We start from the raw sequence: 18,692 nt of genomic DNA, 5'->3' as shown, positions 1-18,692 counted from the left end.
TACGGACAGGAGGTTCTGTGGTTGGGACAGAGACTCCTGCATGGTTTGTTGCCTCCCGGGTGCCAAGGTCAGGGATGTCTCTGATCGTGTGCACAGTGTTCTAAAGTGGGAAGGTGATCAGCCAGATGTCATGGTACACATCGGTACAAATGACGTAGGTAGGAAGAGTGAGGAAGTCCTAAAGAGTGAGTACAAAGAGCTTGGAAGGAAGTTAAAAAGCAGGACCCCGAGGGTAGTAATCTCAGTATTGCTACCTGTACCACGTGCCAGTGAGGGTAGGAGTAGGATGCTTGGGCGGATGAACACGTGGCTGAGGAACTGGTGTAAGGAGCAGGGTTTCCGATTCTTGGATCATTGGGACCTCTTCTGGGGCAGTTGGGACCTGTACAAGAGAGACGGGTTACACCTAAACTACAAGAGGACCAATATACTTGCAGGGAGGTTTGCTAGTGTTATTGGGGAGCGTTTAAACTAGATTTGCAGGGGGGCGGGAACCGAGCAGGGGTGCAGCAGGGGTAAAAAGACAGGTTAGTTCAAGCAAAATCACAAATAGAAGGGTTGAGTGTGGTGGAAATAACCTTTTGAGGTGTGTCTATTTCAATGCCAGGAGTATTGTGGGGAAGGCAGATGAGCTGAAGTCGTGGACAGACACATGGAAATATGACATTATAGCCATTAGTGAAACTTGGCTACAGGAGGGGCAGGACTGGCAGCTCAATGTTCCAGGGTTCCAATGTTTCAGGCGGGATAGAGGCAGAGGGATAAAAGGTAGGGGGGTGGCATTGTTGGTCAGGGAAAATGTTATAGCGGTACTCAGGCAGGATAGATTAGGGAGCTTGTCTACAGAGGCCCTATGGGTGGAGCTGAGAAACAGGAAAGGTATGACCACATTAATGGGGCTGTATTGTAGACCACCCAATAATCAGCGAGAATTGGAGGAGCAAATCAGCAGAGAGATAGCTGACAACTGCAAGAAACACAAAGTTGTGATAGTAGGGGATTTTAATTTTCCACATATAGATTGGGACTCGCATACTGTTAAAGGTTTAGACGGGGTAGAGTTTGTAAAATGTGTTCAGGAAAAGTTTCTACATCAGCATATAGAGGTGCCAACTAGAGAGGATGCGATATTGGATCTCCTATTGGGAAATGAGTTAGGGCAGGTGATGGATGCGAGTGTGAGTGAACACTTTGGATCCAGTGATTATAATGCCATTAGTTTCAACCTGATCATGGAGAAGGATAGATCTGGTCCTCGGGTTGAAGTTCTGAACTGGAAAAGGGCCAAATTTGATGAAATGAGAAGGGATCTGGGAAGTGTGGATTGGACACAGTAAGAAGTCCCACAACACCAGGTTAAAGTCCAACAGGTTTATTTGGTAGCAAATACCATAAGTTTCGGAGCGCTGCTCCTTCGTCAGATGGAGTGGAAATGTGCTCTCAAACAGTGCACAAAATCAAGTTCCAGAATACTGTTAGAATGTGAATCCCTACAGCCAGCCAGGTCTTAAAGGTACAGACAATGTGGGTGGAGGGAGCATTAAACACAGGTTAAAGAGATGTGTATTGTCTCCAGACAGAACAGCTAGTGAGATTCTGCAAGTCCAGGGGGCAAGCTGTGGGGGTTACTGATAATGTGACATAAATCCAACATTCCGGTTTAGGCCGTCCTCATGTGTGCGGAACTTGGCTATCAGTTTCTGCTCAGCGACTCTGCGCTGTCGTGTGTCGTGAAGGCCGCCTTGGAGAACGCTTACCTGAAGATCCAAGGCTGGATGCCCGTGACTGCTGAAGTGCTCCCCCACAGGAAGAGAACAGTCTTGCCTGGTGATTGTCGAGCGGTGTTCATTCATCCGTTGTCGTAGCGTCTGCATGGTTTCCCCAATGTACCATGCCTCGGGACATCCTTTCCTGCAGCGTATCAGGTACTCAATGTTGGCCGAGTTGCAAGAGTAGGTACCGTGTACCTGGTAGATGGTGTTCTCACGTGAGATGATGGCATCTGTGTCGATGATCCGGCACGTCTTGCAGAGGTTGCTGTGGCAGGGTTGTGTGGTGTCGTGATCACTGTTCTCCTGAAGGCTGGGTAGTTTGCTGCGGACAATGGTCTGTTTGAGGTTGCGTGGTTGTTTGAAGGCAAGAAGTGGGGGTGTGGGGATGGCCTTGGCGAGATGTTCGTCTTCATCAATGACATGTTGAAGGCTCCAGAGGAGATGCCGTAGCTTCTCCGCTCTGGGGAAGTACTGGACGACGAAGGGTACTCTGTCCACCATGTCCCGTGTTTGTCTTCTGAGGAGGTTTGTGCGGTTTTTTGCCGTGGCGCGTCGGAACTGTTGATCGATGAGTCGAGCGCCATATCCTGTTCTTATGAGGGTGGATTGGCACAGGCTGTTCTCTGGTAAGGATGTAAATGGAAAGTGGGAGGCCTTCAAAGGAGAAAGTTTGAGAGTGCAGAGTTTGTATGTTCCTGTCAGGATTAAAGGCAAAGTAAATAGGAATAAGGATCCTTGGTTCTCGAGGGAGATTGTAACACTGATTAAGAGGAAGAGAGAGTTGTATGAAATGTACAGGCAGCAAGGAACAGATCAGATGCTCGAGGAGTATAAAAAGTGCAAGAAGCTACTTAAGAGGGAAATCAGGAGGGCTAAAAGAAGACATGAGGTTGCTTTGGTAGACAGAGTGAAGGAAAATCCAAAGAGCTTCTATAGGTATGTTAGGAGCAAAAGGATAGTGAGGGATAAAAATTGGTCCTCTTGAAGACTAGAGTGGTAGACTGCGTATGGAACCAAAAGAGATGGGGGAGATACTAAATGGTTTTTTTGCATCCGTATTTACTGAGGAAACGGGCATGGAGTCTACGGAAATAGGGCAAACAGGTAGGGACGTCATGGAACCTTTACAGATTAAAGGGGAGGAGGTGCTTGCTGTCTTGAGGCAAATCAGAGTGGATAAATCCCCAGGATCGGACAGGGTATTCCCATGGACCTTGAGGGAAGCTAGTGTTGAACGTGCAGGGGCCCTGGCAGACATATTTAAAATGTCAGTATTCACGGGGGAGGTGCCGGATGATTGGAGGGTGGCTCATGTTGTTCCGTTGTTTAAAAAAGGTTCCAAAAGAAATCCGGGAAATTATAGGCCAGTAAGTTTGACGTCGGTGGTGGGCAAGTTATTGGAAAGTGTGATAAGGGATAGGATCTACAAATATTTGGATAGACAGGGACGTATTAGGGAGAGTCAACATGGCTTTGTGCGTGGTAGGTCATGTTTGACCGATCTATTAGAGTTTTTCGAGGAGCTTACCAGGAAAGTGGATGAAGGGAAGGCGGTGGATGTTGTCTACCTGGATTTCAGCAAGGCCTTTGACAAGATCCCTCATGGGAGGTTAGTTAGGAAGGTTCAGTCACTAGGTATACATGGGGAGGTAGTAAATTGGATTAGACACTGGCTCAATGGAAGAAGCCAGAGAGTGGTTGTGGAGGATTGCTTCTCTGAGTGGAGGCCTGTGACTAGTGGTGTGCCGCAGGGATCGGTGTTGGGTCCATTGTTGTTTGTCATCTATATCAATGATTTGAATGATAATGTGGTAAATTGGATCAGCAAATTTGCTGATGATACAAAGATTGGAGGTGTAGTGGACAGTGAGGAAGGTTTTCAAAGCTTGCAGAGGGATTTGGACCAACTAGAAAAATGGGCTGAAAAATGGCAAATGGAATTTAACGCAGAAAAGTAGGAGATATTGCACTTTGGAAGGACAAACCAAAGTAGAACGTACAGGGTAAATGGTAGGACTCTGAAGAGTGCAGTTGAACAGAGGGATCTGGGAATACAGGTACAGAATTCCCTAAAAGTGACATCACTGGTGGATAGGGTCGTAAAGAGTGCCTTTGGTACATTGGCCTTTATAAATTGGAGTATCAAGTATAAAAGTTGGAGTGTTATGAAAAGGTTATATAAGGCATTGGTGAGGCCGAATTTAGAGTATTGTGTACAGTTTTGGTCACCTAGTTACAGGAAGGATGTAAATAAGGTTGAAAGAGTGCAGAGAAGGTTCACAAGGATGTTGCCAGGATTTGAGAAGCTGAGTTACAGAGAGAGATTGAATTGGTTGGGACTTTATTCCCTGGAGCGTAGAAGAATGAGGGGAGATTTGATAGACGTGTATAAGATTTTGATGGGTATAGATAGAGTGAATGCAAGCAGGCTTTTTCCACTGAGGCTAGGGGAGAAAAAAACCAGAGGGTATGGGTTAAGGGTGAAAGGAGAAAAGTTTAAAGGGAATATTAGGGGGGGCTTCTTCACGCAGATCGTGGTGGGAGTGTGGAACGAGCTGCCGGATAAAATGGTAAATACTTTTAACTTTTAACATTTAAGGAAAACTTGGACGGGTTCATGGATGAGAGGGGTGTGGAGGGATATGGTCCAAGTGCAGGTCAGTGGGACTAGGCAAAAAATGGTTCGGCACAGACAAGATGGGCCAAAAGGCCTGTTTCTGAGCTGTCATTTTCTATGGTTTTCTATGGTTCCTATCTACTCTTTTCAATAGAAGAAATTGAAAACACTTGAAACCGCTTTATCTCATGTAAATAAACATTGTGCAATTGACAATATAGATCAAAGATCCAGAGTTTTCAATCAAGTATTTTTTCCCCCCAGGGCTCAGGTGTTTCAACAGGCTAATGGATTTCTGGATTGTCAGCCAAGCCTTATTATGTATAGAAACATAGAAGATAGGAGCAGGAGGAGGCCATTTGGCTCTTTGAGCCTGCTCTGCCACTCATCACAATCATGGCTGATCGTCCAACTCAATAGTTTAATCCTGCTTTCTCCCCATAACCTTTGCTCCCATTCGCCCCAAGTACTACATCTAGCCACTTCTTGAATACATTCAATGTTTTGGCATCAATTACTTCCTGTGGTAAAGAAATGTCTTCTCACCTCTGTCCTAAATGGTCTACTCTGAATCCTCAGATTGTGAGCCCCCCTGGTTCTAGACTCCCCCACCATAACATCCTCCTTGCATCTACCCAGTATAGTCCTAATTGAATTTTATAAAGGTCTTTTTCCCCCTCATTCGTCTGAACTCCAGCAAAAACAATCCTAACCTAGTCAATCTCTCCTTATACATCATTCCTGCCATCCCTGGTAAACTTTCGCTGCACTCCCTCGAGAGCAAGAACATCTTTCCTCAGAAAAGGAGACCAAAACTGCACACAATATTCTTGGTGTGGCCTCACCAAGGTCCTGTATAATTACAACACATCCCTGCTCCTGTACTCGAAACCTCTCGCAACGAAGGCCATTTGCCTTCTTTACCATCTGCTGCACCTGCATGCTTACCTTCAGCGACTGGTGCAGAAGAATACCCAGGTCCTGCTGCACACTCCCCTCTCCCAGTTACTGCCATTCATGTAGTAATCTGCCTTTTTCTTTGCTTTCAAAGTGAATAACTTCACATTTATCCAAATTATACTGCATCTGCCATTGATTTGCCCACTCACCCAATCTGCCCAGATCATACTGAAGGATTTCTGCATCCTCCTCACAGTTCACTCTCCCACCCAACTTGGTATCATCTGCAAACTTCGAGATGTTACATTCTGCTCCCTTATCCAAATCATTAATAAATATTTTGAATAGCTGGGATCCCAGCACTGATTCCTGTGGCACCCCACCACTTACCGCTTGCCAATTTGAAAAGGACCCATTAAATTCCGACTCTGTTTTCTCTCTGCCAACCAGTTCTCGATCCTTCTCCATACATTCCCCCAATCCCATGCACTTTAATCTTGCACGATAATCTCTTATGTGGGACTTTGTCAAACGCTTTCTGAAAGTCTAAATATACCACATCGACTGGCTCCCTCTTGTCAACTCTACTAGTTACATTTTCAAAGAATTCTGGCACGCTTTCCTGAAACAGACAGGCTGAGGCAGGAAATTTCTTGACTCCCACTACCCACCTTAAGGATGAAAATCCAGCCCATAGCTGAGGTTTGGGGGATAGAGGTTGAGAGGACCAAAGCGACAACCGACATAAATGTGACATACAGCATACCCAAAGTATTGAAGAATTTGCGTCTTTCCTGCAGAAACTGATGATTGTATGATGCACAATAACAATGTTTTGTTATGTCAAAAATAGAAAACCATGACTCTGCATTGACAAAGCTTTGACAAAGGGTCATCCGAACTTGAAACGTCAACTTTTTTCTCTCCTTCCAGATGCTGCCAGACCTGCTGAGATTTTCCAGCATTTTCTCTTTTGGTTTCAGATGCCAGCATCCGCAGTAATTTGCTTTTATCCATGACTCTGCATTGTTTGCCATTAATAAAGTATACACAACCAGGAAACCAGAATTGAATGTTTCAGATACAGTCTGAACTGATAGGAATAATGGTTTGCCATTTATTCCAAATGGAAGCCACTGATCATATACACACATTAGAATACTCAATGGTTAAAACTGTAATCATTAACTATCAGAACAATTCATTACTTTAGGGAAAAGAGATTTTGCCAGCCAGCACTGGGGAACACAACCAGCCTCAGCATCTTATCAGTGAAGAGGGGTGAAAGACACAAACAGAATTCATAATCCTGCTTGCTATTTAGTGACTCGACTAATAGTGCAAAAACAAACAAATAGTAATTCATGATTAGGATGGAAATCTTTGATGTGGAACATTCACATACTGGATCAAAATCAGACGAAAGCCAATTAGACTTGTATAATGCTTAATCAATCAATTATCCATTATCTATATTTTAGGTTTTTACTATGTATTTGAAAAGCAAGATGGCCAGATGGAATTCCTTTATTAGCTAAAGATTTATTTGGACTAAAGAGAACATACATATGCATGCATTGAATGCCTATTTTAACCACACCAGTGACAGTGATTTATTAAAATATGTCAGTAATATAATTTTATTAGAAAATAATTGTACAGCCCAGTTTACATTCTATTTAGTCATCAGCAATGGTAGATTGCCATTCTAGCTATCATGATACCTGCCACTTACAAGAATAAGAAGCACAAGATATTGTCTCTAGAGATCTCAACAGAGCTTAAGAGTTAAAAACCTGCATCGTAATGAGAACTAGCTTTATTCTGACTGTTTAAAACTAATTTTCAAATGCACCACATACCTCAATATTTTCCTTTGTTGATGCATGCTCATCCAAAGTTGGAGGTCTGCTGAATTCTGATTCAAGACTTACTGCTTCCTTACACTCATCAGATATTGTTTTCCATGTCTCTTCTGTCAAGAGAAGATCTTTTGTCACAGCCTGTTCTACTAGATCACTCTGTTTTGGTTCACTGACGGCCTCCGTATGCTGTTCAATGTCTTGTTGGATTGAGCTTGTGTTGTCAGTTGGCAGTTGAATGGGGCCGGACTCCAAAGAATGACTTACTTGAGATGATGATACTGTGGCTGGAATAACAGCACCATTTCCAGATGGCACACTAAACTCATCTTCCATAGATAAGCTTGCCACTGCAACTGAAATATCACCCCTTTTCCCATCCTCTGTCTCAGACATTGCCAATCATACCTATCAAATAAAATGTTGATTATTACCACTCATATTCATTCCAAATCTCTCAAATGCAGACAGTTGAATCATTTAAAACACAAATAAGCAAGTATTAAAAAAAATACAAAAGTGTGCTAATGGCTTTACTTAATTAGACCAACAAGGCTTTTCCCAATGGTTGGAGGATTGGTGGAGAGCCACCCTCCAGTTCTGTGAGGGAGGCCTGATGGAATTAAGTGTTCTGCAAGCAATTCAAATCCCTGATAGCAGATGCCACAACCACAGAGCTGCCAAGCAGATGCTGGCAGCTCATCGTTGCTGGTAGCCCTAACAGACCTTGTCTTCATTAATCTACCTGTTGCATATGCATCTGTCTATGACAGTGTTAGCAGGAGTGACCACCATACAGTTCATATGAAGATGAACTCCCCTCTGATTGAAGATACCCTCCGTTGTGTTGTGTGGCACCACACCATGGCTAAATAGTATAGATTCAGATCAAATCCAGCAGCTCAAAACCGGGGATCCATGAGATCCTTTGGACAGAATTGAGGATCTCAATCAAAATCTGTAATCTCATAGTCTGGCATATTTCTCACTTGACCATTACCATCAAGCCAGAGGATCAACCCTGGTTCAATAAAAAGTGCAGGAAGAGAGCATTAGGCATACTCAACGTAAACCTGGTGAAGCTACAAACAGGACTATTGACATGCCAAACAGTGGAAGCAGCGTGCAATAGACTGAGCTAAGTGGTCCCATAGCCTTTGCAGTACTGCCACATCCAGTTGTGAATGGTGGTAGTGCTGAAAACTCCAGAACTAGCCAGAACCTAGCCAAACTGTTCCAGTACAGCTACAACACTGGCATTTTCCCAACAACGTGGAAAATTGCTCAGGTATGTCCTGTCCACAAAAAGCAAGACAAATCTAATCCAGCCAATTAACCACCCCATCAGTCTACTCTTGATCATCAGCAAAGTGATGGAAAGTGTTGAGTGTGCTATCAAGTGGCACTTACTCAGCAAAAACCTGTTCACTGATAGTCAATTTGGGGCCACTTAGTTCCTATCTCATTATAGCCTTGGTTCAAATATGGGCAGAAGAACTGAACCCTCGAGGTGAATTGAGAGCAGCTGCTCTTGCCATCAAAACAGCATTTGACCAAGTGTGGCATCAAGAAGCCTGAACAAAATTGAAGTCAATGGGAATCAGGGGAAAAACTCTCCACTGGTTGGAGTCATACCTAGTACAAAGGAAGATGGTTGTGATTATTGGAAGCGAGTCATCTCGGCTCCAACACATCACTTCAGGAGTTCCTCAGGGTGGTGTCCCAGGCCCAACCATCATCAGCTGCTTCATCAATGATTTTTCCTCCATCACAAGATCAAAAGTGGGGATGTGCACTGATGATTACACAACATTCAGCACCATTTGCGACTCCTCAGATACTGAAGCAATGTATGTTCATACGCAGAAAGACTGGGACATTCATATTGGGCTAAGTGGCAAGTAACATTCAGACCCACAAATGCCAGGCACTGACCATCTCCCCTGACATTCAACTATCTTATCACTGTTGAATCCTCCACTATGAACATCCTGTGGGTTATCATTGACCAGAAACTAAACTAAAGTGGCTACAAGGGTGGACAAGAGGCTGGAATTCTGCAGCAAGTAATTCATCTCCTGACTTCCCAAAGACTGTCCACCATCTTAGAAGGCACAAATCAAGTGGTAATGCAATATTCTTCATTTGCCTGGATGAGTGTAGCTCCAACAACACAGCATTCAGGAGAAAGCAGCTCATATACTACCTTAAACATTCACTCCCTCCCCTCCACCACTGATGCACAATGGCAGCAGTGTGTACCACATAGGTGCCCTGTGGCAGCTCACCAAAGCTCCTTCCAAACTTACAACCTCTCCCTGCAAGAAGGGCAAGGACAGCAGATGCCTGGAAATGTCACCACCTGCCCCTCCAAGCCATACATCATCCTGACTGGGGACAACATTGCCATTACTTCAATGTTGCTGGATCAAAGTCCTGGAACTTCTTTCTGAACAGACTACCTACACCAGATGGCTTGCAGCAGTTCAAGAAAGTGGCTCATCGCCATCTTCTTGAGGGCAATTAGGGATAGGCAACAAATGCTGACAATACCAGTGACCCCCAACATCTCATGACTACACTCCCTCAATTCTGGCCTTCGGAGCAGTCCCGATTTGAATCACTCCATAAGTGGTGCCTTCAGTTGCCATTTTTTAATCATTCATGGGACATGGGCATCACTGGCTGGCCAGCATTTATTGCCCGAGGGCAATTGAGAGTCAAGCACATTGCTGTGTAGACCAGACCGGGTAAGGACTGCAGATTTCCTTCCTTAAAAGGGTATTAGTGAACCGGTTGGGTTTTTACAACAATCGACAATGGTTTCATGGTCATCAGTATATTCTTAATTCCAGATTTTTTTTCATTTAATTCAAATTCCACCATCTGCTGTGGTGGGATTCAAACCCAGTCCCCAGAACATTAGCTGAGTTTCTGGGTTAATAGTCTAGAGATAATATCACTAGGCCATCACCTCCCCTGGATGTAAATTCCAAAATTCCTTCCCTTCAGCCCTCCAGCTCTCACTTTATTCCTTTAAGATCCCCATCCTCAGCATCAGCTTTGAATATCTCCTTACCTGGGTCAGTGTCAATTTTTGATAACGCTCCAGGACTTTGGGGATTATTATAAAGCTTTCAAAGTGCTTTTATAAATACAAGTTGCTCTTTCAATACTGTATTACTAATTACGCATATCATAACGAATACCGAGAACATTTCCTATTGGGTCTCCCTAAATCAGTTTAACATCTATTCGTATATCCGATGCATGCAACTTGTAAGACTATTGGAGACCAGTCATGGTGAGCCTAAAACTCATGTCTCGAACTGTCCACCACAGTCCATGAGCAGCAGTTGACAGCACCTCAGATGGGTGTGTACGGGAGGGGCTCCAGTGAAGCTCCCTTTGCTGCTGCTGTCCACCCGCTGCCAGCGGCCCGCTGTTGAAACTCCTCCAACCCGGGCTGAACCCAGCACTGCACCCGCGAGCGCTCTGCCCCTCTCACCACCCGAGTCCGTTACACTTTAAACCCCCGCGGGCGCGCGCCCGCCCCGGGGGCTCGAGCCTCACCTGTCCGCGCGCCCGCCCCGGGTGCTCGAGCCTCACCTGTCCGCGCGCACCGCTTCGCCTCTCTCCCTTGTCCTCCCCTCTCTCTCTCTCTCTCTCCGCCCCTCTGGGCGCCGCCACGTCGACAACACAAACCCATCCTGGATCCGGAACCTTGTGTTCGGCACAGCGCGGCCCTCCGGAAAGGAGCGGCCCACCCTATGATGGGGCGGCGGCGGCGGCGGCGGCGGGGAATCGATTCAGTGTTGCACCAGCGCTGGGTGGGTGATGTGGGAATGTTTCCATTCTCCACAGATACTGTCAGAACTGCTGAACGTTTTTGTTTTTAAAACGTTTGACCTGTTCCCCAGGCATGCCCAAGGCCGTCTACAACTTTCTCCTTTTCAAGTATATCAGTTATTCAGGGACGAACTTCTCATTCGGCACTTTTTCAACTCGGAGAGTGAATGCTTTACGCCAAGGGTCAATGGCCATAGTAAACCAGAACTTCCCATTCATGCCAACCGTGTTTAAAATAACACTCTAGGTAAATTTCAGCTCCTCCACTTTTACTTTGATAACGGAATTGAGCGTTCAAGTACATTAATCACTAAAAGCTTCTGCACAGATGGGCAAAGCATTTTAAAATGCCGCAAAAAAAAAAGTTGGGCCTTTATTTCCTTGTGGCTGGCATATCAAGGAGAGGAATTACTGCTTTGGTTGCTTGGAGCTTTTCTCAGACCCCATCTATGTTTCAGTTTTGGGACTGGACCTCAGGAAGCCAAATTGGCCTTGGAAAGGGTGCAACAGATTTACCAGAATGCTGCCGGAACTTAGGATAGATTTTTAGAACAACTTGCGTGCACTTGGTTTGTATTCGTTTTGTCAGCTGTGGCCTAGTTGGTAGTACTTTTATCTGAGTCACAAGATTCTGGGTTCAAGTTCTACGGCAAGACTTGAGTGCAAAAATCTACATTGACACCAATACCACTGAAGGAACATTGCACTGTGATGCGCGATAAATCACGCGGGAGGCAGGATGTACCCGGGAAATAAAGGCTTTTATTGCCAACAATAACAGAGCTACTATATACAATCCCAGACAAAGGGTCACCAGGCAGAGCAGTGACCTTTATACCTCTCCCAGAAGGCGGAGCTAACTGGGGTGTACCATAGGACTATATTAACAGGTAGAACAGCCCAACCCTAACCCCAACAGTAACATATCTACAGACTCACAGTACTGGCCAAACCATGGCTCAGCACTCCTGGTGGTAACCAACAATGGTTCACGACATTGACCCCTCCTTTTAAAACAAAGGCCGGTGGGGCACAAAACAACAGAACAACTGTTCATCTGTCTATAAGTTCAAACGGTTTGGGGGACCGCACCGTCGCTGCGACCTCCTCAACACCGGCGATGACGCCAGTTCAGGCAATCGCGGTGACCTTCTCTCCAAGGCGGTGTCCAGTGACTCCTCCAGTTCCTCACGGGCCGGTAGATCACGAGGTGGTGACAATCCGCTGGACTCGAGCACGCCTCGAGGTGGCGACAATCTCCTGGACTCAGGCAAGCTGTACACGGGAGTAAGAGGGTTAAGTGGTGGTCCCGATACTGCCCGCGCCGTGTCAGGAGGAGAGATAATGGTCGGGGGCTCCCTAACTGGGGGTGTGGGAGCGACGGGTTTCCAAGCCCCCTGCTGGCGCCAGATCTCGAATCGAGACCGTGTCCTCTCGCCTGTCAGGATATGTCACATAGGCATATTGAGGGTTGGCGTGGAGGAGATGGACCTGTTCAACCAAAGGGTCGGACTTGCGGGTCCTAACATGCCGCCGCAGGAGGACAGGTCCTGAGTACGTCAACCAAGACGGTAATGAGGTCCCAGAGGAAGACTTCCTAGGGAATGAAAACATTCTCTCATGAGGAGTAGCGTTGGTTGCCGTACACAGGAGTGAGCGTATGGAGTGGAGCGCATCAGGGAGTACCTCTTGCCAACGGGAGACTGGAAGACCTTTAGACCTCAACGCCAGTAAGACAGCCTTCCAGACTGTAGCATTCTCTCGTTCAACCTGTCCGTTACCCCTTGGGTTGTAGCTCGTGGTTCTACTAGAGGCAATCCCATATGAGAGCAGGTATTGCCTCAAGTCGTCGCTCATGAACGACGAGCTCCTATCGCTGTGGATATAACAGGGGTAACCGAACAGGGTGAAAAGATCCCGTAATGCCTTGATAACCGTGGCAGCGGTCATATCAGAACAGGGAATGACAAAAGGGAATCGTGAGTACTCATCAATCACATTGAGGAAGTACACGTTCCGATCTGTCGAGGGAAGGGGGCCCTTGAAGTCCACACTCAGTCTTTCGAAAGGACGAGTGGCCTTAATGAGGTGCGCCCTGTCAGGTCGGTAGAAGTGCGGTTTGCATTCCGCGCATACCTCGCAGCTTCTGGTTATGGACCTGACATCCTCCACCGAGTAGGGTAGATTCCGGGCCTTTATGAAGTGGAAGAGCCGAGTGACCCCCGGATGGCAGAGGTAATTGTGGAGAGCCTGTAATCGATGCTCCTGCACACGAGCGCATGTTCCACGCGACAGGGCATCCGAGGGCTCGTTGAGCTTCCCTGGACGGTACATGATATCATAATTGTAGGTGGAGAGTTCGATTCTCCACCTCAAGATTTTATCATTCTTGATCTTATCCCGTAACGTGTTGTTGAACATGAACGCCACGGACCGCTGGTCCGTGAGCAGAGTGAACCGTTTTCCCGCCAAGTAATGGCGCCAATGCCGAATGGCCTCCACAATGGCCTGGGCCTCCTTTTCCACAGCAGAATGCCGAATTTCAGGGCCTTGGAGGGTGCGAGAGAAAAAGGCGACGGGCCTGCCCGCCTGGTTAAGTGTGGCGGCCAGGGCGAAATCAGATGCATCACTCTCCACCTGGAAGGGGATGGACTCATCAATAGCGTGCATCGTGGCTTTCGCGATGTCGGCTTTTATTCCTGCAAAGGCTAAGCGAGCCTCTGTTGTTCGGGGAAAGGAGGTAGACTTGATGAGCGTTCGGGCTTTGTCCGCGTAATTGGGAACCCACTGCATAGTATGAGAAGAAGCCTAAGCATCTTCTCAGTGCTTTGATGCTAGTGGGCAGGGGGAGTTCGAGGAGGGGACGCATACGGTCTGGATCAGGGCCAAGGACCCCGTTTTCCACCACGTATCCGAGGATAGCTAGGTGGCGCGTGCGAAACACACAGTTCTCCCTGTAGTAGGTCAGATTCAGGCGAGATGCAGTGCGTAAGAATCTAAGAAGGTTGGCATCGTGGTCCTGCTGGTCATGGCCGCAGATGGTGACGTTATCCAGGTACGGGAAGGTAGCCCGCAGCCCGTTCTGGTCCACCATTCGGTCCATAGCACACTGGAAGACCGAGACCCCATTCGTGACACCAAAGGGAACCCTTAAAAAGTGGTACAGGCGACCATCCGCCTCAGAGGCCGTGTATTGTCAGTCCTCTGGGCGAATGGGGAGCTGGTGGTAAGCAGATTTTAAATCGATGGTGGAGAACACCCGGTACTGCGCAATCTGATTGACCATGTCAGATATGCGCGGGAGGGGATACGCATCCAGCTGCGTGTATCTGTTAATGGTCTGACTATAGTCTATGACCATCCGGGGTTTGTTCCCATTCTTAACCACCACGACTTGCGCTCTCCATGGACTAGCGCTAGGTTGGATGATCCCTTCCTTGAGGAGCTGCTGAACTTCAGATCGAATGAAGATCCGATCCTCAGCACTGTAACGCCTGCACTTTGTTGCGATGGGCTTGCAGCCTGGCACGAGATTCTGGAATAGGGAGGGTGTGGTAATCCTGAGCGTCGAGAGACTACATGTAGAGCGCGTTGGGCAATTTAGAGGCTGCAGAGCTCCCACTGAAAGCGGAGGGAGTGGCCCATCATACTGCAGGGTTACACTCTTCAGGTGGACCATAAAATCTAGTCCTAGGAGTATCAGCGCGCAAAGGTGCGGTAACACAAGGAGCCTGAAGTTCTCGTAAACCGTGCCCTGCACCGTCAGGTTGACCACGCAGCTCCCTAGCATGGTGACAGACCGGGACCTTGACGCCATCGAAATTGTCTGCTTGACAGTCCGAATCTGGAGACCGCACCGCTTCACGGTGTCAGGGTGAATGAAGCTCTCTGTGCTCCCGCTGTCAAACAAACAATAAATCTGGCGTCCGTTTACCTGTATGTCCATCATGGACTTGTCGAGTCTGTGAGGCTTGGCCTGGTCCAGGATGATTGACGCCACCGTTGGATCGTGGGTGCAACTGCAGGCAGCTGAGATGGTTGATGACGGCCCCTGCTGGTCATTCGTGGTCGGTGCCGACCAAAATGGCTGCCCCCATAGGTCGCACATGGTCAATGGCGCCAAAACCGGCGGCCCCTGCAGGTCGCACGTGTCTTGCGACTCCGTCGTTAGGAATGGCGACGCCCTGGAATCGCACGTGGTGGAAGACCTCGAAGACGCAGAAGACAAGGAGGCCGGCTCCGGGGAGTCACACGCCGCACTGCTGTGTTTGGAGGGTGGTTTGGTCCGGCATACTTTGGAATAATGTCCCTTCTTGCCACAGGCGGAGCACAATACCACTTTAGCTGGACATCGCTGCCGAGGGTGTTTCACCCCCCCACAGAAGTAACACCGCGGGCCACCTGGAGCTGCTGCCGTCGTCAGGTCCGAGGCTGGAAACGCAATCGCGCAGTTTTTCGAACCCGCTGAATAAAGTGGAGCCTGCGGCTGCACTTGCCACAATGTCCCCACGCGGTCGTCGGGGTACATCTCCAGACTTTTGGAGGCCGTTTCTCAGCTAACTCTATGGTTTTAGTGAGGTCGAGGTTACCTTGCTCCAGCAGCCGAAGGCGGATGTACGACGAGCCGATTCCCGCCACGAACGCATCTCGAACTAGGTCGCTCATGTACTGGGCCGCCGACACTGGCTTGCAGTTGCAGGCTCTGGCTAGCTGCTGAAGTTCACACAGGTACTGTTCTGTCGTTTCGCCGGGCTGCCGCCGTCGAGTGGCTCGAAGGTGTCGAGCATGGATCTCATTCGGCGGTTTGTTGTATCGCTTTTTGAGAAGCTCGAGGGCCCCTTTGTAGTCTTGGGCCTCACGGATTGCTAAGTATACAGCATCGCTTACCCTCGCGTGGAGGACCCGGAGTCTGTCGGCGTCGTTGTTGACCGCTGTGGAGGCGTCGAGGTAATCTTGGAAACACTTCAACCAGTGGTCGAAAGTGTTCGATGCTCCCGCCGCACGTGGATCCAACGTAAGCCGTTCGGGTTTCAGCATTTGCTCCATGGTTTTCTTTTGGGTTTTTTTCGTCAAAAAAAAAAATTTTCTTGTTGGCAATAAAATTGATGCGCGATAAATCACGCGGGAGGCAGGATGTACCCGGGAAATAAAGACTTTTATTGCCAACAATAATGGAGCTACTATATACAATATACAATCCCAGACTAAAGGGTCACCAGGCAGAGCAGTGACCTCTATACCTCTCCCAGAAGGCGGAGCCAACTGGGGTGTACCATAGGACTATATTAACAGGTAGAACAGCCCAACCCTAACCCCAACAGTAACATATCTACAGACTCATAGTACTGGCCAAACCATGGCTCAGCACTCCTGGTGGTAACCAACAATGTTTCACCACACACTGTCATAAGTTCCGTCTTTCAGATGAGGTGTTAAACCGAGCCCCTTTCTGCTGCTTGGTTGGATGTGAAAAATCCAATGGGACGATTTCAAAAAAGAGGAGTGCTTTTTGATTTTTTAAAAGTTATTATTGTCACATGTATTAGTAGTATACAGTGATAAGTATTTTTCCTTACTTGCCAGAGAGACAAAGCATACCATTCATAGAGAAAGAAAGGAGAGGGTGCAGAATGTAGTGTTACCATCATAGCTAGGATGTAGAGAGAGATTAACTTAAGGTGAGATATGTCTTGGCCAATTCTTTACACATCACAAAACAAATCTGGTCATTATCACATTGTGGGAGTTTGCTATGTACACATATTGGCTGCCCTGCTTCTAACATTACAAAAAATACTTCATTGGCTGTAAAGAGCTTTGAGTCATCAGATAGTCATGCAAAATGCTATATGAATGCAAGTTTTTTCCTTTTTGGCATAGGTGATTGAGGAGGTTATCTAACTGTGGTGTTTAAAATATTGAAAAAAATGATGGGATGGAAATGGAGGAATTGTTTCTTATAGAGCCATAGAGGTTTACAATATGGAAACAGGCCCTTTAGCCCAACTTGTCCATGCTGCCCAGTTTTTACCACTAAGCTAGTCCCGCATTTGGCCCATATACCTCTATATCCATTTTACCCATGTAATTGTCTAAATGCTTTTTAAAAGACAAAATTGTACCAATCTCTACTACTGCCCCTGGCAGCTTGTTCCAGACACCACCCTCTGAGTGAAAAAATTGCCCCTCTGGACCCTCTCACCTTAAACCTATGCCCTCTAGTTTTAGACTCCCCTACCTTTGGGAAAAGATGTTGACTATCTACCCTATCTATGCCCCTCATTATTTTATATACCTCTATAAGATCACCCCTAAGCCTCCTGCGTCCAGGAAAAAAAGTCCCAGTCTATCCAGCCTCTCATAACTAAACGATCAAGTCCTGGTAGCATCCTAGTAAATCTTCTCTGCACTCTTTCTAATTTAATATCCTCTCTATAATAAGGTGACCAGAGCTGTACACAGTATTCCAAGTGTGGCCTTACTAATGTCTTATACAACTTCTTCTGGTGTGGGGATGAAGAACAAAGGAAAATCTTAAAATGAAAGTTAGGCCAATTCAGGAAAAGATGGAGAGGTTTGTAACACAAAGAGTAGAAGGGAAAATAGAGATGTTTAGTCATAGAGTTTTACATGAAGAGGCTCTTGGTCATCAGGTCAGTGCTGTTCATCAAACACCCATCTATTCTAATCCCGTTTTCCAGCACTTGGCCCATAGCCTTGTATACTATGCCATTTCAAGTGCTCAAGTAAGTACATAGAAACATAGAAATACATAGAAACCCTACAGTGCAGAAGGAGGCCATTCGGCCCATCGAGTCTGCACCGACCACAATCCCACCCAGGCCCTCCCCCCACATATTTTACCCGCTAATCCCTCTAACCTACGCATCCCAGGACTCTAAGGGACAATTTTTAACCTGGCCAATCAACCTAACCCGCACATCTTTGGACTTTAAATGTTGCAAAGGTTAGCCCAACTTGTCCATGCTGCCCAGTTTAAAAGTACTTTAAATGTTGCAAAGGTTCCTGCCTCTGCTGCCCTTTAGGCAATGAGTTCCAGATTCCCACCACTGTTTGGGTGAATAGGTTTCTCCTCACATCGCCTATAAACCTCTTGCCCTTTAACTTAAATCTATGTCTCCTGGTTATTGATTCCTCTGCTAAGGGAAAAAGTTCCTTCCTATCCACCTATCTATGCCCCTCATAATTTTATACAACTCAATCAGGTCCCCCCTCAGCCTTGTCTGCTCTAAGGAAAATAACCCCAGCCTACCCAGTCTCTTTTGATTACTGAAACACTCCAGCCCAAGCAACATCCAGGTAGACAAGTCTCCTGGCCCTGATGGAATGCATCCCAGGATACTAAAAGAGATGGTGGAGAAAAGAGCAAATGCACTATTGGTAATTTACCAAAATTCGCTGGACTCTGGAGTGGTTCCCACAAATTGGAAAACAGCAAATGTGACGCCACTGTTTAAAAAAGAGGGTAGACAAAAGGCGGGTGACTATAGGCCAATTAGCTTAACTTCTGTAGTAGGGAAAATGCTTGAATCTATCATCAAGGAAGAAATAGCGAGACATCTGGATATAAATTGTCCCATTGGGAAGGCGCAGCATGGGTTCATGAAAGGCAGGTCATGTTTGACTAAGTTGGTGGAATTCTTTGAGAACGTTACATGTGTGGTGGACAAT

General features: G+C 46.8%; 2 protein-coding genes across 5 annotated transcripts in view; one reads left to right on the top strand and one right to left on the bottom strand.

Annotated features, from left to right (window-relative positions):
• Positions 1-10,868, bottom strand: part of LOC144495727 (protein NOXP20-like) — a 43,723-nt gene extending 32,855 nt beyond the window's left edge. Inside the window, exons 1-2 of one of the 4 annotated variants that reach the window (XM_078216102.1) lie at positions 10,725-10,868; positions 7,152-7,559 (exon numbers count right to left, since the gene is read on the bottom strand). In XM_078216102.1, coding sequence (XP_078072228.1) covers positions 7,152-7,547 — 396 coding nt within the window. In that variant the 5' untranslated portion in view covers positions 7,548-7,559; positions 10,725-10,868. Of the gene's footprint in view, positions 1-1,757; positions 2,462-7,151; positions 7,560-10,230 lie in introns of those variants that run through there. The other 3 variants (XM_078216093.1, XM_078216113.1, XM_078216084.1) reach the window with 3 other exon arrangements.
• Positions 10,869-11,147: 279 nt separating this feature from the next.
• tlr1 (toll-like receptor 1) overlaps positions 11,148-18,692 on the top strand; it is a 58,838-nt gene continuing 51,293 nt past the window's right edge. Inside the window, exon 1 of the mRNA XM_078215948.1 lies at positions 11,148-11,247. The gene's annotated coding sequence lies outside the window, so the exon portion shown is untranslated. The remainder of the gene's footprint in view (positions 11,248-18,692) is intronic.

This window comes from Mustelus asterias, chromosome 1, assembly GCF_964213995.1.
Source record: "Mustelus asterias chromosome 1, sMusAst1.hap1.1, whole genome shotgun sequence".
NCBI classification, from domain to species: Eukaryota; Metazoa; Chordata; class Chondrichthyes; order Carcharhiniformes; family Triakidae; genus Mustelus; species Mustelus asterias.
Note: the sequence above shows the minus strand (reverse complement) of the source record. Positions and strands in the feature narration are given on the sequence as shown.